Source organism: Amblyomma maculatum, chromosome 11, assembly GCF_055883805.1.
Source record: "Amblyomma maculatum isolate TAMU_Amacu chromosome 11, ASM5588380v1, whole genome shotgun sequence".
In the NCBI taxonomy this organism is placed as follows: Eukaryota; Metazoa; Arthropoda; class Arachnida; order Ixodida; family Ixodidae; genus Amblyomma; species Amblyomma maculatum.
In genome coordinates this window covers 106,760,764-106,782,428 of record NC_139354.1, presented here as the reverse complement: position 1 = coordinate 106,782,428, position 21,665 = coordinate 106,760,764, and the positions used below count along the sequence as shown (strand labels likewise).

The 21,665-nt window shown below is 48.8% G+C and overlaps 1 protein-coding gene across 1 annotated transcript in view; it reads left to right on the top strand.

Annotated features, from left to right (window-relative positions):
• The window catches only part of LOC146174607 (putative cytochrome P450 301a1, mitochondrial), a 71,086-nt gene that overhangs the window by 38,427 nt on the left and 10,994 nt on the right, over nucleotides 1-21,665 (top strand). The window contains exons 3-6 of the mRNA XM_084585417.1: nucleotides 2,887-3,127; nucleotides 6,708-6,902; nucleotides 13,025-13,222; nucleotides 19,200-19,356. Of these exons, the coding sequence (XP_084441543.1) occupies nucleotides 2,887-3,127; nucleotides 6,708-6,902; nucleotides 13,025-13,222; nucleotides 19,200-19,356 (791 nt within the window). The remainder of the gene's footprint in view (nucleotides 1-2,886; nucleotides 3,128-6,707; nucleotides 6,903-13,024; nucleotides 13,223-19,199; nucleotides 19,357-21,665) is intronic.

Genomic DNA, 21,665 nt, shown 5'->3' with positions numbered 1-21,665 from the left:
GGATGCACATAAAATCCTACAGGCCGATGACCATAACATCTGTTATGTACAGGTTGGCCATGAACGCGGTGAAATTAAAGTTGCAGCATGGGTAGAAAGTAACAAGATACTAGGAGAACTTAGAGCGGCTTTAGAAATGGTAGGCGCTTAGACGATAGCCTGTTCGTGCTTACCTAATGCATCGAAATATCTAGAGTGGAAAATAGACCTTTGTATTTGGCCTTCCTGGACATAAACGGGCGTACGACAACGTAAACAGGGAACTCCTGTGGAACATATTAAAAGAAGAAGGTATCAGTTATGAGATAATAGAGTTCCTACAGGAAATATACCGGGATATCAAAGTAGAAATTACAAGGGAAGGGATAAGAAGTACGGAACATGTCAAAGTATGCAAAGGATTAAGACAAGGCTGTCCTCTATCACCGCTGCTGTTCATGCTTTATATGATAAACCTGGAACAGAGGATACAAGAAAGTAATCTATGTTTTAACCTGTCATATAGATTAGGTGGAAAGGCAGTAGAGCAGCGCTTCCCCGGTTTGATGTATGCAGACGATATTGTGCTGCTAGCTGAGAGTCTGGTATAATTGCAAACTCTAGTTAAATATTGCGGAGACGAAGGGGACTCTCTAGGACGCTCTAACGCAGTTACGTCGGGTCTGATAATTTTCAACGGCTCAACTGATCCGGGTCTTAAAATACAAGGCCATGAAATACCCAGAGTAGCAGAATATAAATATCTGGGGATATGGGTAAACGAAGGATTGGCATACATTGGAAAGCATGAGCAATTACTTTAGGCCAAAGGGCGAAGAAATGCCGGGATAATGAAGCATAGGGCATTGTGGGGATACAACAGGTGTGAGGTTTTGAGGGATATTTGGATAGGAATTATGGTGCCCGGAATTACGTTCGGAAATGCGGCTTTGTGCCTAAAATCATAAGTACAGTAGACATTAGAAATAAATGAGAGAGCCGTTGGACGATTAGCACTAGGTGCCCCCGGCAAAACCACAAATGAGGCGGTACAGGGAGATATGGGCTGGGCATTTTTCGAAGTACGGGAAGCTCAGAGTAAAATATTATATGAGGAACGCCTGAGGAAATTGGACAGTAACAGATGAGTAGCTAAAGTATTTAAATACTGTGAGCCTTCCGTGGATGTTCTTTAATTTGTACATGCCATGATCTTCCTCTTTCATTTGTACTTACCATCTTCATCGTCCCGCGGCGCGGCTCCGGCACGCGCCTGGGTTTTGTCATCGGATTAAAACACTAGACAAGGCATCGCTGGCCTTGCCGTCACGACCTTGCCGTCTCAACCTAGCCTTCTTTCCCACTACCTATACTTAAAAAGCGTTGACTCACAATGGAGGAAAAGAACTAGGAAACTAACTAGTAAGTATGCTATTAACAAGGACGGAGAAATAAAGAGCGTTAAGCAACAGGTGAAAAACACAGAAGGTAAAAATTAGATAAATTCGATGGAAAAGAAACAGAGTGTGGAATTATACCGAAAGTGGAAAAGGCAGATCAGGAAGGAAGCTTTCTTTGATAACTCAAGAGGCAGTGCCCTACTTTTTGAGGCTAGATCAGGGTGCCTTAGAACACGCAGCTACAAAAAGAAATTTAAAAATAAAGATGACGCATGTGCTGTATGTGGTAACTCCAGTGAAACAATTGACCATATTATACTCGAATGTATTGGTATCCACCCGGAAGTTGATACAGGCGCAGTCACTGTTCCTGAAGCTCTGGGGTTTAGAGATGCCAGTGGCCGGGTGAATAAACCAGCGGTGGAAGCTAGCAAAAAACGACTGGAAGATTGGTGGCTTAAATGAAGAGAAGTGACATAATGTTAGTAATCGTGGAAACAAAAATTTTATAAATAGAATTATGGTTTAGTTAACCAATCTAAATCAATAATTAAGAAAAATAAGCATGACAGCTATTGCTACCACCCCGTTTCAAAGGGGACGCTCCTATATTACATCCATCTATCCACGCGCCAGAGCGTCGCCTGCTCGAGTGCTCCTACGGAATATGGTTTGCTTATACGCGGCCCGGTGATCTTTAACATGCACAGACATCGCGCAGCACACGGACGGCTCTGCGTTTTGCCTCCATAGAAACGAAGCCGCTGGCGGTCGGGTTAGAGCCGGGGTGCTGCGGTACAGAAGTCGGACATAACCTCTGCGCCGTCGCGGCCGGGCTCAAAGTTTTTTTCCACTCTCTCCTCAGCTCCAATTTAGCAAGGTCAGCGGTCAAGATCATGATTTCGTGGTGCAACACCAATGTGACCCCAAAGGTTGCACTGAAGCAGTCGGATAGTTGGAGGAAATGAAGGTGCCGTATATTTATAGCCCCACTTTGCCCTCTGGCTCCTTGAGGGTCATTGGCTACCACACGTTCAAATACTGACCGTGCCCGCTGCTAAACTGTCCCGCCACGTGGAGATCCTCTGGGTGCCTGCGCAGTAGGGAAACGCTGGCAACGAGGCCGTCGGCAGCTTATCCCGAGGTATGGTACGCCGTGCAGAGGCGGCTCCCGCGCCGTCGTTTTCCCGTGAGCGCATGCAGACGTTAAATGAGCTGACTCAGTCCTACCGGACAGCTCTACCCCCGATCTGGCTCCTCCATATACAATTACCTTCAAACTTTATGGCCCCACCTACAGACGCGAAGGCTTCCATCCCCTTAAATTGGGACCCGATGTCACGAAATTCTCAACACTCCCTCCTGCATCTAGTGCAGGTGGAGTGCCTCGCACGAGAGTTTTATGCACTCGCGCGACCGTTCCTGCTCGCACAAAAGGCGTTTGCTAACATTCTGTTGCCAGCTGCACATTGGCCATAAACTGAACGAACGCCTACTTGACACGCAGGCCGCTACGACGTCCGCGACTCGAGCCAGGCGGCGTGGGACATCCACCGGCGGATGGGCCCCATTGCGGCCGAGCAGCTTCCCGGCCGCCGTGTGCTGGTGCGCCTCTTCAGCGCCGACGACATCCGGACGCTGTACCGAGAGGAAGGGCGAACGCCCAGACACGTGGGGGCGCTGCCGCTCAAGCTGTACCACAAAAGCCGGAAGGGCAAGTTCTTCGCAAACGACGGGCTGCTCCATGCGTACGTGCCTGGTCGACACATATCGGCTATAAATATCTAGATAGGTTGGCTTGAAAAGCATTGTCTTCAATCACCCATAACACTGCTGGATATAGCAGAATATCAGAACATTTTCAGGATATAGTTGGAATAGATTGCTGTGAGCAAGCTTTTTTTTGGCGGGTAATGAATGTTTACGCTGGTCTTGCCCACTCGGCTTGTGCGAACTCGGCAGAGCAGTGGGAATGCTAGATAGGCCTCTGCTGTGCGTTGTGTAACTGATGCGGTATCTGTGGTATCTATACTGAAGGCTTCTGCCCTCTGTTTTTTCCATAACTTAAAATTCACTCGCACAGAACCTGTGTTCAATGCGCATATAACTTTTCTGTGCTATTCTGCTTCCGCTGGTCGCCATTTCACATGCTGATGCGTTTTCTCTATCACGTTGTAATCTTTTGGGAATTGTTTTAGGCAATTGTGACCAGCCTCCCACATTGGTCATCTTTTGTTAAACCTTTAAGCGCTGGAGGTATGATACGTAAGGGTGGATATAAGATCAGTACAGAGGGCCGAACGAGAAACAAAAATATTTGAGGGGCCATTTAGCAACCAATTACGACAGTTATAAACACCCTGGACAGTTCGTATCGGGGAAAGGATAGATCAGAATAAAAGCAAAATAAAAAATGCCCACGATTATGATACGAGGAAATGCGAAGTTTAAACACAGCTCTGCAGGTACTGAAATCTTGCATATAGACTGGCAAAAAAATTCAGAGATACATGTTTGTGTATATATGCATTTATAAAGGCTACTCTATATATTGTCGTGCTCCTTGAACTGACATTGAAAACCTTGTGAGTCCTTGTCTGTGAAAAAGTAGGCGCCTGTACTGACACGTGCCGCTGCAGTCTTTTATAGGCGTTATAAGTGACACGTCAAATGACGTCAGCCGGGACTCTACAAAAAGGCAGCGCCTGCATGAGCACAGCCTGAAAGCAGCCCGGCTGCTGCCCAATAAAGTACTTCACAGCCCACATACTACTTGCTTTTGCAACCCGCGAACACCACAAGTACGACACCTAGACGCGCCACCGTCGTGTACGACCTCGCCTTGAGCGGCTCATTCGCCGCTGCCTTCCTCACTCTATAGTCGCATCACTTTCCTCCTCTTTTCACTCTCGCCTGTCTGTGAGGTGCATTTCCCCACTCTCGCCATAAGTTTCTGCTTTACGGTGGTCAGTTTTCCCGCTTCCCTGACCTAGGCAAAGCAGCACGCGTCTGTGGGTCTGCCCCTCAAATCCGGCTATCCCCCCTCACCCCAACCCAACCCGGGAGGACTGGGAGGCGACCCTGCTCAGCTGCTCCGACCTGCAGGCCCAACGTGCCTTAGTCGGGCGAGCCCGAGCGGCGGCAGACGCCACTGGGGTCCCGAACTAGGGACCTTCACCTAGTGTTTGTGAGGGTTGACCCCTTCAGGGTCAGCTCATGCATAACCTCCTGTATTTGTATCCTATATAAATGTTTTCTACCACCTGGTGGTGTGGCCACCCGTGGTATCCTATTCGAGTGAGCTTAAGCTAGGCCTTAAGCGTAGGACGCTATAGCTATAAAGGGTCCCTCACGATCTCAATGCTGTCATTTACCAGACTAGCGTAGATGTATTCCGTATGACTATGGCGGGTTGCGAAAGGTCGAGCCGAATCTTACACCCCACATTCTTCAGTGCCATCCGTGATAGACGGGCCCTCTTGAACTCTGGTACGGGAAAGCACACAGAGAAAAAGCGTCGTAAAAAACTCGTCAACTCTTTTTTCTGCTCGAAGCTACAAAAAAAATGCACCATGTTTCAGTTATTTTCGAATTTTTAATATCGATTTTGACTGCCATAGCCAAGCATCAAGAAGTTCGTTTTCTTTATGTTTAAGAGTCTATATTCTACATTTTTATTTGACATCTTCATTTTAGGCACTGCAGTTTTTGTGAAAGCCCATTTATTTAGTGGTGCTAAAATGTATATTATAGTGAAGTAGCTTTCTATCATGGCAAAACTCTTGCGGGACCGCAGACAAACACAGAATTATGATTAGTGCTAGAATGCTTGTATATTCCAGTACATTACTGTGTTCCAATAATATATGTATTATAGGAGTTTCTGATTAAAATAATTTATTAAAATATTTTCTAGCACCTGCCACAACTGTTGGCTTGTCTGTGGTCCCGCAAGAGCTTTGCCGTCAAAGAAAGCAATCTTGATGTAATATATACTTTGTTGCGCTAAATAAATAGCCTTGCACAAAACACAACCATCACTAAAATTACCATAAAAATAAACATCCCAAAAATAGACTCTTATAAAGCCAAAGAGAATAATGTTCTCGATGCTTGCCTATGGCAATCAAAACACACATGGAAAATTCCTGAATAAACGAAACATATAGTGCATTGCTTATTTTCTAACTTCGAGGATAAAAAGAACTTACGCAACTAGAGAAATGGTTCGTTTGCCATATTTTGCGCTTTTAGATCTCGCATGATTCCCGCTTCTATATTTAAGCGTTTTCAAGGTTTTCATTCTCTTTTCAATGAAAGATAACGATTCTGAAACATTTGTTGTGCTTGTTAGGACATATATTTCATATATTAGGACATATTTCACGCATATTTTATGCGGGAAAAAGCCCATTTTTACAGCTGCTTTTGGCTGTGTTTTATAAAAATAGTGAGAAAACGTCAATTATTAGGAATTATCTAATGCCTATCAGAATTACCTGTCTATGCGCGGTCCCTAATCAGTTCCTTCAGATACAGTCGGTTTGGATTCTTAGGAATAAATAGTGCGAGGATATCATTCTTTTTATTCACGGCAGGGTGATTTCCTGATGATGACCCGTTTCTTGTCAAATGCTGAAGGGATATAACAAATGACCAGCAGAATGAAAAGCACAGTGACTTTATGGCCGGAACCAATTGAAGTAGAATATATTTTTGTTATGCTATGGCATTTCTAATAAGGAAATGGAAGAAACAGCGGTTTCTCTGTACTCGGACAAAACTCAAAAACGTAGCAGAAAATATACCTTCCCGGAGGCCCTTCAGGAATTGACGTCGACTGACTGTCTTCCATCGCGGTTATAAAATCTTCAGAGACGAAACTGCCACCTACGTTCGAGTGCCTCTCCTTTCAGGAGCATTTGCCGCTGCAGCAAGTTGAATGAAGAGCCCATGTGCGGGAGTAAGATACTTGAAAGCTAAACATTTCGACAGATTTGCTTGTCTGGTTGGGTTGATAACTAAGTAAAACTTAAAATGTGAGATGGGTAACCGATAGAGGTTGGACATCAAGCTGCGGTAGGCAGTACCGAAATATCTTATCAGATGTTCGTATTCAACACCGCTTCTAGGGAATTTAATATCGTAAATTGATGATTTGCTCTTGTAGATACAAAGTTGCTTTCTACATTCCGATTTCGTTCATGTTCAGAGACATGGGTAGCGATTTAAAAGGTGGCATGAAAGCGCGAAAAATTGCACACGAGCAATCCCCATAAAAAGGAGCATTTCAAGCATGGTGGGAGAAAATGAGTCAATTGTTTCCAGCCAGGGGGAAGAGTGGAGCAGGATCCGGTCTCAGTCCCACAGCAGTGTCTCAGACCCGCGCACTACCCGTGGCTACGCCGAGACCATGGCACGCATTTCCGACGACACCGTGCGCCTCATCGCCTCGATGCGCGACGACACGGGGGAAGTGGAGGACTGCCACCTCATTATGCGGAGGTGGGCGCTGGAGTGTAAGTGAAGAGTCATTTCTCTACCTAATACCTTCAGTAAAGGCAAATATATACAGGCAATCTCCTCGAGTGGCATTTCGAGTCACAAAGTTTAAGAAAGCCTTATCTCCTATTCAGTCTTTGGATCACTCACCAAAAGGAACCAGAAAGATCGAGTAACTCTATGTTAAGTTGCGCAGCGCTTTTTTCGCCCTGTAGTTTCTTCATAGCCCGTAATGCCGTTGCAGTTCGACATGAAGCGAAATTAGTTTTATTTCTCTATAAGAGAGAAAAGCCACTGCAAGAGAGGCAATAGGCGACATGTACACCTGAAAAGAACCTGTTCTCCCGAAACAATAACAAAAGAACTGTGACCACGGTAAACTATCGCGACGCATCGCTTCCGTCTTCATCCGGTAATGCTCCGCCCTACCGACCGTGCAAATCTGCCTGGCCCGTGCCGCTCGCCGACTCCGCAATCGCCCGCAGCAAGGCTCCCGCCGAAATTTCCAGTCCTTGGATTTCACCGCCCTTATCAAGACATACTGCCACGTCAAGCTCATATCACGCATCGCGATAAACTTTGTACACGCGCTACCTGCGCACGCACCAACATGAAAGAAAATGAGGGCATGTATTTTTAATGAAACTAAAAGGGGGCGTGGGAACCCCACAACTTAAAGGGAAGGAAATGAAGTGTCCAGCCAAAATAACGGACCTGAGAACCAGCATCGCGCCACCGGCCTACCTTGCTGACCGCTTTATTTGTTCTAACGGCTGGAGGGTCCACCTGAAACAGACTTGAGCGAATCACAATTGAATAGTCGTTTTGACAAAATTCCATCACGCGACATTCACACCTTAGAAAGACTTGTGATTCTAATTTCTCGAACGAAATCCGCTCTTTTCCCAAGTTGGAATCCAGTTCTGTAAACCAAAAAACTAAACAAAGCTGATCATTCAAGGGTATTAATAGGAGAATGCAACTATAGCAGCCGAGAAGACTAGACTATGCAAAGGCGACTCTCCAACCAGATGAGCGTCACACAGGCCCCTTTATCACTGCGCACAAGCAAATGCTGGGCGTTTCTGCAGTCACGCTCATAGCCGGCCTTCTTGCATTTGCTGTCTTCGGTTTGATCGCGTGTTGGAGACCCTTCACGCATTCGACGATCACGGGACGTAATGTGACGGAGGACAGTGATTTTGATCCGACGTTTGTTGTATCAGCTTCTGCTTGAAGGCAGTTGACCGTGACGATGGAGTTTGTGAGAGCGATGCCGCTTGTCCCATGGTATCTCAACTGTACACATGCCACCGCATCTGCTGCCGTCTGAACAAAGCAGCTAGCGAAAGTGTCGCGGTCGACTCACAAATAAGTTTTTAATGCACGTCTAGAAATAGCTTTATACAGCAACGCAGAAAAATCTAAACGCCACTCAAAGTTCTCTGCACAAGCTTGCTGCGTATATAGCAAGAGCCACTACCAGTACGTCCCTCTCAACAGACAGGCATAGCAGCGTCGTGGATCACGCGAATACCTTGTGCGCGGAGCAGCCGCATAAGGGAAACAAACCTATCAGCATTCTTAACTATATTCTTTTCATTCTTAAAAGGGCCATGAAAGGCTATTGACTAAAACTAGAAAACTGACCTGAGCAGTATGTATCCCATCAGTCCTCTCCGAAACGGAGAAATTTTTACACTAGCTTCATTATCACCGATCATATCGTCGATTGAGAATAGGGCTCCTTCTCAATTCAGTCCACTACGGCACGAAAGAAAACCCAAGAGAAAAAGTTGTGACGGCACCCTACCACAATATTTCATACGCGTCACTTCTGTCTCAATTCTGTCCGCGTCACTTGGGAGCGACCCACTGAGCAAGCCCCGATAACGTCTTCGGAGGGGTTTGCACACGCGGACTTATTGCCCTAAAGGGTTCCAACGGTCGCCAGGAGCACTTTTTATATAGATTTGAAATTTATAGCTCCAAGCAAAGCTTTACAATTTGACTCGGGCGCTCACAAATACCACATATAGGGATTTCGTGCATTTGAAGTTTAGCGCGAGTACAATTTAAGAGGTCCTTTAATTTGAAAATGCATATTCGTTACACGAGAGGGTCAGACGTAGACCAGACTTCCTCAGCGAGATGTATTACTCATGCAGTCGAACGTTTATGAAAGGCATCATTAGTGGAATAAAAACATTTATTCGCAAGATCTCAATTCATTCTTATATAGACATATCCTAATCTTCCCTGCGTAAGTTCCAGAGTGCACCATTAAATCTCCAGCACTTCGTCTAATGCATGCAATAAAATAAATTTGTTCCACTGAGTCCCCTTCCGTTCTCTTTTCTTGCTAGATTACGACCCCCACTGCAGCGTGGAAACAGAGAAAGCAATGTCAGCTATCCGTTGTTGTGGCGATATTTCCGATTCGGTTCACAGAGCAGGTCAAGGCTCGAGTATACTTGTGCCTATAATAACACGCGTCTAGGTAAGGGTTATGACCGTTATGACTAAAGGAGCTCTAGCAGTCTTGTACATAGTTGGTGGACAGCTGGCTCACACACTAAGGAGGAAGTTATTAAGGGAAGAAAAGCGCGAGGTTTTAATCCTAAAGGTATCGATAAAATCACGCCGGCCCTTACTGGTTCTCGCCATGAACAAAATAAATGTGAGAATTGCATGTTTGTATGAAGTGTTCGTTCTTTAATGCGGCTGATTGTTTTTGGTTTGGGCTCCTTTTACAGCAATAATGTTCGTGGCCATCAGTCAGGCAGGTCCCTTGCTCTGCCCCTCTGGCATTCCCCGACGAAGCTCGACCACACTTGGCATATCTTGATTATTAGGAATTTATTTACATATTGCGCGCATATGACACGTATCACTCGGAGTGCGGCCTCCCCGCACGACACTCCGGTTCAGTTCCTCCTGTCGTCCTCTCTCGTCGTTGCGTCCACCGTGCTCCCTCCGATCCTTCTCTCCCTCCGAGAGTCCTCCTCGCCAGGTCCACGGCTGTCTTCGCGTTCCAAGCTCCCAACACCTCGGAGGTTCGAACGCTTCCCAGAAGCCGGCGACCGTTGCAGGCTCCCGCTCCCAGCCGCGGGCAGCGGCCAGCTCGGATGACACGGGCAGTGCGGGAGCCCATAAATTTCTCCTCCTTGCAGTCCTCCCGGCGCCGATTCTCCGGTCCCCACCGCCGCGTCGCTGCTCTGCTTTCGGGAATGCGTTTAGTCCGCCAACCCTTCGCGAGGCGCACGGCATACACAAATACACAAAAGCCGATCGTTCGTTCTCCCGGTGCTTGGAGGAACACACAGCGTACATGACACCCCCATCGCCACTGTGATGCATGACTTCTAGTAATGCAGCACACTTCAGCACCGGTCGCGCGGCACTCTAACAGGGTAGATGTCTCGTGACTCCATATTCAGAGCACCATGGCACCCCAAACAAGGCGGACACACAAAAACCAAATAACAGAAAAAGGCGACCAAGAAGCATTCGTTCTCCCTTTCGCCGCCTACCCTCAACAACGGCCTTGTCGTCACCAGCCTTGGTGCTGACTGTTACATTCCCAGCTGCGTCTATGCTCTCCTCTCTGTTGTCGCTCTCCCGGCTTAGTGCGGTCACTCCTACTGACGCTACAGTTGCACCTTCTAACCGTTCCGGATGTATATCATCACCAGAGATCGCATCAACCTTGGATGCCTGCTTACCTGTCACTGCACAGATACTTGGCGCAGTATCTAACATGTCAGAATCAGTTTTCTTCACTTCATCCTTTTCTACCGCGCCGTGGCCAACCGCTCCGACCTGCTTCCGTACATCTCTCAGCATAGAGTCCATGCCAGCGCTGCGAGGAACGTCATTTTCAGTAGCACCGCGTGGCTTACTGGTCGCAGTAATGACGCCGGTCGCCGCCACGACTCCGCACAATTCATCACCGCTGCTGCCCGCTGGCGTGGTCTGATGCGCTGTCTCTGCGGTCTCTCCCAACAACTGCGCGTGCGTGCCCGGGCTGATAAGTGCATCTATCCCTGGGGCTAATCTATCTGTCAAAGCACACAAAACTTCTGTGCCAGCCGCGGCTACACTGACGTCTTTAGGGGTAGCCAACAGTTTCAACTGCACATATGCCAATTCTGCCAGTACTTGCTCCCCAAACGCACCAGTTAATTTTACGTTTGAACTGGTAAGCGACACATGGTCTCCCAGAATCGATCGTCTGATGACACTGACCTCCGCTCCTGAATCCAAGTGCCCCACGAATTTGGCCTTTCCACAACCGAGTGCGATCGTTTTGAGGGCGCGGAACGGGTGTTTTCCACTATTTACGTTTGCATTCCGGAATTTAGTTCCCGCAATACGCGCCACCAAACCTCCGTCATCTGTTGTCATTTGCACGAGGTTCGCCTGTGCTGACCGCCGTTTCGGACACTCGCGGGCAAGATGATCAGGACTGCCACACCCGTAGCACAGCCTACGTGCCCTGGCATATGGAGCCGATCGTCTGGCATCGTCATAGCGCGTCCTAGCCGAGTCAGTTGTTTTTCTCTCTCTCCTTACCGGGCTCGCTGTACCACCCACCGATTCTCCTGTGCTCCTATTAGGGTCTTTAGCGATCTGGCTTTCATCAAATTGTTCCGCGAGGTTGGCCACTTCATCCGGGCGCATTGCCTTCCCTGTAGTCTCATTTTGAACAACAAAGGCCCGGGCATCGGGACTTAACATCTCCTTCAATTTGTCTACCACTACGAGCTCTTGCAGCTCTTCCAGGGAAGTAACGTTATAACTGTTGCAATAATAGGCAAAATAATTTTGCAGTCGCGTTGCGAACTGGTCCCATGATTCATTTGAACCCTTTTTTGAGTAGTTAAAAAGTCGCCTGTATTCAGCTGACGACAGCCTGAGCCCTTTGAGAATCGCTTCTTTGAGCGCTGCGTAATCCCTGCGCTTCTCCGCCGAGAGCCGACCGAGCAGTCCCCTAGCCTTTTCGTTCAGTCTGGGCAATACTAAGCCTGCTCTCCATTCATTTGGGACGCTGTAGGCATCCAGCGTTGCTTCAATGTCATCAAACCAGCCTGGGACAAGCGCCTCTTCCGCTGGCATGTCTAACAGCACTCCCTTCAGCATGTTTGTATATTTTAGCCTCCTATCTTCCTCCGCGCTCAGAGGCGCCATCAGCGCAGCACCGGCACTGCCGTTGTTAGACAGTCTTGCGTGCTCTAATTTTGTTTCCGCAATTTTTAATTTCATTTGTAACAATGCCGTCTGGTCAGCGACGGAAACTACTGACCCTTCGCTGACGCTTCGCACCTCGGCAGTCGACGCCAGCTCCATCTGCCTCTCCCGCTCTTCGCTTCGGGCCCCTACTTCGGCCTCGCGACTCCGCAAGTTATATCCCATGGTTGCCATAGTGCCCTCAAAACAGGAGCCAACAAGACACCCACCTGTCCAGACTTGCGCTGCAGGAGAAGACTGCAAATTCGTCGACGCCCCCGGTGCGCGCTCAGCTGTGGGCCCACATCCTCCGTCCGGTTCCCGGTCGGTTCCGCTTGACGTCGGAGATCCTGTCGGCTGCGCCAGTCAGGCAGGTTTCTTGCTCTACCCCTCTGGCATTCCCCGACGAAGCTCGACCACACTTGGCATATCTTGATTATTAGGAATTTATTTACATATTTCGCGCATATGACACGTATCACTCGGAGTGCGGCCTCTCCGCACGACACTCCGGTTCAGTTCCTCCTGTCGTCCTCTCTCGTCGTTGCGTCCACCGTGCTCCCTCCGATCCTTCTCTCCCTCCGAGAGTCCTCCTCGCCAGGTCCACGGCTGTCTTCGCGTTCCAAGCTCCCAACACCTCGGAGGTTCGAACGCTTCCCAGAAGCCGGCGACCGTTGCAGGCTCCCGCTCCCAGCCGCGGGCAGCGGCCAGCTCGGATGACACGGGCAGTGCGGGAGCCCATAAATTTCTCCTCCTTGCAGTCCTCCCGGCGCCGATTCTCCGGTCCCCACCGCCGCGTCGCTGCTCTGCTTTCGGGAATGCGTTTAGTCCGCCAACGCTTCGCGAGGCGCACGGCATACACAAATACACAAAAGCCGATCGTTCGTTCTCCCGGTGCTTGGAGGAACACACAGCGTACATGACACCATCAATAAAAGATTGGGAACACTGGACAGCGGCCTCGACCCGCACTCAGAGGAAGCTAACGCAATGAACGCCATTGAAGATTTCTTCTCCATGCTGAACACGCTGACGGCGAAGTTTCCTTACTACCGCTACTTCCCGACGCCCATGTACAGACGCTTTATACGGCGCGCAGACGAATCATATGGGTAATGCCTCATTTCTTCCTGTCTTTTATGGTCTTTCCCAACAAATCCTGCATGCTTGGCTCAAGAAAGGGCTGAAAAGAAAAAAAAATTTCCCACGATTACGTTACTTCCTAATGCGAAATTTGAGCGCAGCTCATCAGCTGTTTCACCTTTTCGATAAATTGAGGCAAAGATTTCGAGCAAGACACTATGTACAATTACAGACAACATTTTTGTTTTAATTTTTCACATGTATTCCTTCAAGAAATACTCCACTAACAGTTCTTGGCTGTTATGAAAGAATGCGCGACGAACAGATAGCAGCGACTGAGTGATGCCGCTGACTTCGCTAGCGAGTGAAGCAAGTGAGAACGGGATGCACGCACCGTGATCCGCTACCCTCGCCCCCACGGGGCGACGGTGTTCTACGCAGCACGTTGTCTTGACTCGCTAGCGGCGTCAGCGGCATCAGTCAGTCGCTGCTAGCGCTGCCTCCGGCGACCCCCTACGACCCCCCCCTCCCTCTTCCTTTCCTCGTGTTCTCCGGTTGCTGCGCGCGCTCCTGCCCCCATCGTTCGCCGCCGCTGAGTGTACCCCCCCCTTTCTGCGAGGCTCCGGTTGCCGAAGCGCGAACTGGGGGGCTGAAAGGGGGGCGCAACTGGTTACGAGGCCGACGCCGCCGTGAAACCCAGGAACGGGCGCCAAAGAGCTGCGCTCTAAAAAAGGTTCGGCCTTATCTTCTGATTTCCCGGCCTGCTTACCCAGCCACGGTGGTGCTGTACGTGGTGATGGAGCGGGTGTGATGGAGTCGGTCGAGGGTGTCATCGATTCCGGGCAGTGGGTATACATCCTTTGTTACTTTATTGAGTATCCGGTAACGTACGCAGAACCGAAACGACCGGTCTTTTTTTTTACCAGCAACACAGCTAGGTGCAGTCTACGGGCGATTGGAAGGCTGGACGACCTCATCATTTAGCATGTCACGCACTTGCTCCTGTAACGTCTCTCTCTCTCTTTCAAGGAAACCCGGTATGGCGGTTGGCGAATAGGATGTGTTGCGCCATCCACAATAATTCTCTGTATTGTAACAGGCGTGTGGCGAACCCTGGATGTCATGGAATCGCTGCCGTGCTGCTCGCCCTAATGCTGCTATTCAAAGAAACGTCGGCTGGCTCACTTTTGAGGCCCGTGAGGCCTAGGCCAAGCTCTTACTCGAGTGACAACAGCGCACTACCGCACGGCAGGAGGGCCACAGAGGTTTTCAAGTATGTGCACCTACAATACCTACACACTAGGTGGATCAAGCGGACCCAGCAGCCCGAAGCAAAGTTCGGGATACCCGCAGTGGCACTGACAATGGTACACGAACCCACCTGGCGCCGAAACGTGTGGGACAAAATCGAAGAAGTTGAGACGGCTTTGTGGCGACGGGAAGCAGCATGTCGTTGCTAGCACTCTACAGCACCATCAAAACAGTGATTAAAAAGGAGGCCATCTACGATAACACCACTGAAAGTGGCCTCCTATGCGAGGCTAAGGCTGGCGTGCTGCGCACCCGACCACTTCGAGCAAAGTTCTCCTCTTGGTTGGACACGGCATGCCCCTGATGTCCTATTCCTGAGGAGTCGATCCAGCATATTGTGTTCGAGGGCCGACAGCTATCGCCACAACTCCCTCCGACCACGCACGCCATGACGGACACGGACGACATGCTGGCGATAGCACTCGGGCTGCGCTATAAAGTGCATGACGCAATGAGAAAAACAAGGCAGTGAAAACGATCAAATGACGCCTTGAGCACTGGTGGCGGGGACGTCTGGACGATAAATTATTGTGAACAACGCACTGGCATTGTATGCAACGTTCTTTTTTTGTAGGCCTGATCCAGAACCAACATTGATCACCCGTTGAACAGGGTTTGGGCCATACCATCATCATCAGCACAATCGTTGTAGCGATGTAAAAGGTCGAGAAGATCGCGCGTGTGGGAGAACTTGTTTTTTTATCTAGGTTAAGTTGCAAGGCCTGTTTTCCTTGTGGTCCGGATGACAAGTCTTGCTCAAGAATCGCAGCAGCCTCGTGAATGTCACCAATTTTTCATTTAAAACTATAACTCCTTTTCGTCAGGTGTTGTGACTACTTCCTAAGGTGGTCACGATGACGTTGGCCCACCCTTCGTTAACGTCTCCTATCCCACTCGCAACGACAATTCCCCTCGTAAGCAGCATTTCAACATTTCCTTCCATGACACCTTCGCCCCAAACAGATGTATCGGCTCGAACAGGCAGAAAGACTGTCGACAGCTGCGGCAAATTTACATTTTTGGAGTCTACTCGAAGCACAGCTCGGTTCGCTGCATGATGGCCTGGCGATACAGAACGCGTCCGGACTATCAATATGTTCTGCCCCACGTTGATCACTGCGTCATACTCGCGAATAAAGTCCATTCCCAAAATAACAGCTTTAGATCAATACTCCAAGATCACAAAATTCGCGGGGCACGTCTCACCATGAATTTAGATGCAGACTGTGCATTTTCCCTAAGGGTGACCTCACATCGTTCTTATTAGAGGACCATGCCAAGGAGTAGTCACTTTCCACAGTCAGCAGAAAAATTCTCCTCTAAATAGCGAATCAGCCCCGGTGTCAACGATCGCGGCTACTTGGTGACCGTTGATTGCTATCTTAACGTTATGCAAGCCCGTTTATGTCCCTAAGCGTGCACTCGTTCGTTGCGCTACGTTGTAACCTACATGGAGGCTCTTCGCTTCGGCTGAATTCGTCAACGCCAGCACCACGCGTCGCCGTACTCAGTTTTCCGGACGAAAAAGAGGGGACAGGCTTTGACAGCAAGACCCGCGAGGAAGAGAAACTTGGCGACGTGGTGACGATGAGCGCAATGGACGTGGTGCTTGAACCGGCGATGGAGGACTTCTAAGATACTTCTGGATCTCTTGCGGCTGTTAACCGTAACAGGGGAGCAGATCATGTCGGTTGAATCCCCGAAGGCCGAGTTCTCAATACGGGCAGCGACTATGTATGTGGCCCGGCTCATCGCAGTGAAAACACAACGGCTGCCTGTCATTGGTCCACCAGATGTCGGACTTCCTTCGCCCTAGCGGCTCCGTGGGTGGTTCATACTGCGGCACAAATTCGCTGCGCTGAGGGCCGAGATCCTCAGCCCGTGGGTACTGGCGAGGGGCGGGAGGCGGCCGATGGCAAGTAGCGGCATAGCTCGCCGTCGCCTGTTTGCATAGAGTAACAACTGGTATTCCTTCTGAAGCCAATGTGTGTTGCACTTCTTCCCGAAGGGCTGTAGCAATGGTTGCTAGGGAACATTGCTATGAAGGTGAAAAAACCCTAGAGCTCTTCTCACACGACTTCGCGAATAATTCCGTGAACATCGGCAATGCCAGAACCAGACGAGATAAGGCTCTATAAGTCCGGACAGTTGCCTAATCGCTGAAAGTGGTTGTTCCTTATTACCAACGCACGATCGATAGTACAGTCGCTTCTGTGACTAAACTGGCTACTGTAGTCATTGGATTTCATATAAGTCCACCAAAGATCTCATTTCTTACCACTCTCATCAAGACGTGTATCTTTTTCTCATCTGTAGCCCTAGGGTCGGCATGAGAACTTAAGCGCTGAACGTCCTCGACGAAGCTTCTCACGCTCTCCGCTGGGCCTTTAACACGAGTTTGTAGCAGCTCTTCAGCATGCTGTCGTGGGTGCTGGTTCGCGAACGTGTGTACCAATTTGCTCTTGCACGTCTCCCAAGACGTCAGCGAAGCCTGGTGGTTCTCAAAACAGTACTTCGCCGGTGATTCCAGTGAGACGTAAATGTTCTGCGGACATTGATCAGGTGTCCACTTGTTGTGGCAAACACGTTCATAATGCTGGACTCAGTCTTCAACGTCATCCAGGTCATCGCCACGGAACGGGGCGACAGTCCTTGGTGTTACAGGCACGTAGACTATCCGTGTCGCATTCACATTGTCAAACTGTTGAATCTGGGAGGCCATGGTGACGTTAGCCCGAGGCATCTTCCCATCGTTGAGGAGCCCAGGTTCCAGAGCTTGGCCTTGCTGATGTCGGCTAGCGCGGATCTCATGTGCTGCTGCCGACTCCAAGAACATCCGGCGGCCAGGACTTAATACTAGTTTCGAATTGCGTGTTGGGGTGCAGTGCATAAGAATCATCACCCAGAACCTCCACCAATATCCCGTCCTGGCGCACAGGGACTCTATGGCAACAGAGAATTCGGGTCAACAAGGCAACGGCACAGGGCAGCGCAACAGCAGCGGAACCAGCACGCGTGGCTGTCACAACAGCACAGTCGTCTTTGTCGTAGCGATCGCACTTCTTCGGGTGCCACAATATAAATGGCTCAAAGAAGCAGTTGTGAGAGAGCTGTGATTAAGCCCAGCTGGATATAAAATGATGTGCGATATGGCTAAGAACTTCAAGCATTCTGGTGCCAGGTCGGCTACCAACTTCGGAGTTATTCTTATTATTTCAGCACTATGAAATTAGTCCAATAGGAGAATATTTGAATATTGCGGTGGATCAAAAACAGAAAAAGGTCTTGCGTAATGACGTACTTCGACAGGTCGCTCTTTGTAGAAACAAACGTTCGCTGAGAACTAATATACTAACATAAGTAGCTGCGGTGGTGGAGAGCAGTTCCGTATGAGTGTAGCCAATGGGGACGGGCGTAAATGAGAGGAGACTGGGCGATCACACCTTCACGGTGAGGAAGGGCTGGAGATTAAGAACTTGCGCCTAAGGATACAGCTTTGAAGATAAGCCTATGTGTCCGCGGTAGCCGACCATGTGGCCAGGAAGTGACAGGAAACCGAAGGCGTGAAACCTAGATTTAAGAGCCCATAATGTATCTGCGGAGCGCACTTTTCCGCCAGGAAAGATATGCTGTGCAGCTGTATCAAGTGTCCCAGTGGTAATGGCCCTCCTCAGGCTTACTGTGAATTTCACCCTCCCCCTCGAGCAGGTATTCGTGCTTGGAATAGATCACTTCACTTCAGGAAGAACTCCGCATCATGTCACTGCTTCCGATGAGGCCATTTAGCACACGTCGCCCAAGAATGCTATGAGACGTAAACGAGGAAGCTCATTGTTATACAAATAGAATCAAACGCTCACAATGCATACATTGTGAACTGAAATCTAGAGTCCAAGTCGAGCACTGAGTACGGGCGGTTTGTGAAGTGGGCGATGCTTCTCTTTGTTCGGACGAGTCATTTATCTCTGCTGAATTGAGTACACATGCTGGCATCAGAGGGCAGAGGGCAGCAAGCAATTGCTACCATTGAAAAAGGTAATCTACAGGGGATATAGCACAGAAAAACCAGATGGACGTGATGTATGTGGCATTAATATTTGATCGGCGGGGTTCGCACGTTGTAACCTTATGTGCAGTGGCAGACTAGACGGCAAAAGAAATTAGTCGCTTCTAATAGTAAGCTTATACAATGAGATCCACAAGCAGGCAGAAAAAATATAAGCCGGATGGAGATTACAATTCTAGAAACCCACCGTGTGCTATGGCAGCTGTCTTCGAAAAGGTTTAGGAAGCGACGCCGTTGAGCTTCAGGGCGCTACATCTTGAGAATGACAGTTTGGAAACTTCATGGCGAAATGCGACGGTGGGCCCCCATGGTACGAATGTGGTCGGCGGCCTGCTATACCACTCAGTCAATAAAATTCCAGTCAATGCGACAAATGGCGACATGCATGAGTGTATTATAATCTGAATAGCAAGTGTGAGCATAGGGCGCCTGCTGTGTGAGGCCAATAACACGTACGACGCACAAACGGGAAATGTGACCTTACTCTAGAAGAAAACAGTGCTTATTACTTAATCTATCTAATAATGAGGGGGCATATGACATACTGCTTGGCATATATTTCTATCAATGCAATTTTCTTACTAAACATTTCACACACGTGAAATGGTGCGTGTATAATGATTTCGCAGGTATTTATTCCCGCTGATATTGGCAGCAGCTGAGCAGGCCATCAAGAGTACAGAGAAGAACAATACGCTTCTCGCAAATTTGCAGCGTGTAGGGAAGCTGAACCAAATGGAGGTATTTACACTCATTTCGGATTTCATCGTGGCTGGTGCTGAAACGGTGAGTGTGCACTATTAATCAACACGAATGTAGGCAGCCATTGGAATGTTCAACCACAGACGCAAATTTCTCTCAACAGCAAGGATATCGATTTGGGACTGTCAGTCTCAAAAACGAACATTGCTTGGTCCTGTGGTTTTAATAACGAAATTCATATAAACTTAATGTGAATGTTGTCGTGTGACTTATTAAATCTCTACCCGTTTAACCCGTTCCTTAATCGCTTTAATAACGGCACGCTCCAAGTATCCACTCCTGCTACCCCGCCTTTTGCGTATACACACTCAAAACAACTGCGCCGTTGTGAACTCTCAGGCAGCAATGCGAGCAAGTCCTCTCTGCACTCAACTGTCGGGCATGTTTGCTGACTTTCGTTTGGCTGCAGGGATATGCTGCGTAGCTGCCTAAGCAGCACCCGCCTTCCAAGACACTCGAAGTCGAAATTTCCTTTCGACATCACTGCCTTTAATGGTTCCAGAAGCAGGCCTCTTAGACTCTTCACTTCGGTCAAAAGCTACGTCTAACAGAGCCAAATATTAAAAAAAATTGCCCACGATTATGTTACTTCCTAATACGAAATTTGAGCGCAGCTCATCAGCTGTTTCACCTTTTCGATAGATTGAGGCAACTATTTCGAGCAAGATACGTAGGTACCATTACAGACAACTTATTAAATTTTTCAGACGTATTCTTTCAAGAAACACACCACTAATAGTTCTTGGCTGTCATGAAAGAAGCTTTGTGGTCGGAGAAATGAAGAGAGCAATTGAGTTATCGGGAGGTTGCAGGAAGCAGCGCGTTGGCCCATAGGAACGTTGCGCGACGAACAGATAGATAGCAACGACTGACTGATGCCGCTGACGCCACTAGCGAGTGAAGCGAGTGAGAACGGGATGCACGCACCGTCATCCGCTGACAACGAGCCGGCGTTTAGGCAACCGGAGAGCACTCTCGCCGCCATGAGAAAGAGAGGGACTCCACCTCCTCTTTCTGAATGGCGGTGACGGTGTTCTACGCAGTCACGTTGTCTTGACTCGCTAGCGGTGTCAGCGGCATCAGTCAGTCGCTGCTAGCGCTGCCTCCGGCGCCCCCCCCCCTTCTTTACCTCGTGTTCTCCGGTTGCTGCGCGCGCTCCTGCCTCCATCGTTCGCCGCTGAGTGTACCATCCCCCCCCCTCTTCCTGCGACACTCCGGTTGCCGAAGCGCCGGCTCGAACTGGGGGGATGAAAGGAGGGCGGAGCTAATTACGAGGCTGACGCGGCCGACGACGACGCGAAACCTAGGAACAGGCGCCGAAAAGCTGCGCTCTAAATGCCTATAAAGGCGCGTGCGACGAAATGCATCCAGTGACTGTCTGGGATGAGCTTGTGGCACAGATCCGATGCGCCGCAGATTGCTGTGGGCGAGAGACAAAGGACAAGACGTATCGTGTGTCTAAAAAGAGCCACAATTACTCAGCATTTCTTCTATGCGGCCTAAATCGCTAAACGGAGCAAAAATAAAGGGACGCAGCACCCTCTCGTATCTGCCAACTTTCACATCGATGTTTATATATGCGTCTTTCCTTAACTACAGTGTCACATCCGCACTGCTTCGTGCATTGACTGCTGCAGCACTATGAGAAACTTTTTCGCGCTTGTCATCTGAAATAATAACTTAAAGACCTGTGTAATTTTAATTTGCACTCAGAGAGCTCGCACATGATCTGTTCACGTCACTGTAGACTTCGCAGTGACAACGCGGCGCAAAATCATCGCATTGCCATGCTCACCTGCGCGTACCCCCCCGCACGCTTTTTCTTGGCTCCTTTCACTAAAAAATCATAAGCTGCATTCATGTGCCCCTCTGCACTTTCGCTTCACCCCTCCTTCGCCGTTTCCCATAGAGGAGGAAGCTGAAAGGACGATGCGCGAGACCCAGTTTGCTACATGCATTGTAAAATCTAGTGCGAACGCGCGCTAAATGACTCAAAAAAGTACATTTTATGCAAGTTTCATGCGATGATTTGAAGGCTTTCATTAATCGTCACCAAAAGCAGTTTTCAGTTTTCATTTAAAAATATTCCATCCGCTCTTTTTATGTACGAAAGCAGACGAAAACAAATCAAATAATTACAGCTATTTTAATATTTTGCACACTTTTCTTGCCTGTGATGTAACACAGGTGGCCACTGTAGTTATCTAGCTATTTCCTTATAAAGGTTTTGCAGCGAGTTTGGCCTTCTGTGCTATGCTACAAAAAAGAAAGTGTAACTAATGATAAGGATTGGTGTGCCAATTTCGGAATAAATTTGGTTTACTGTTTTACAG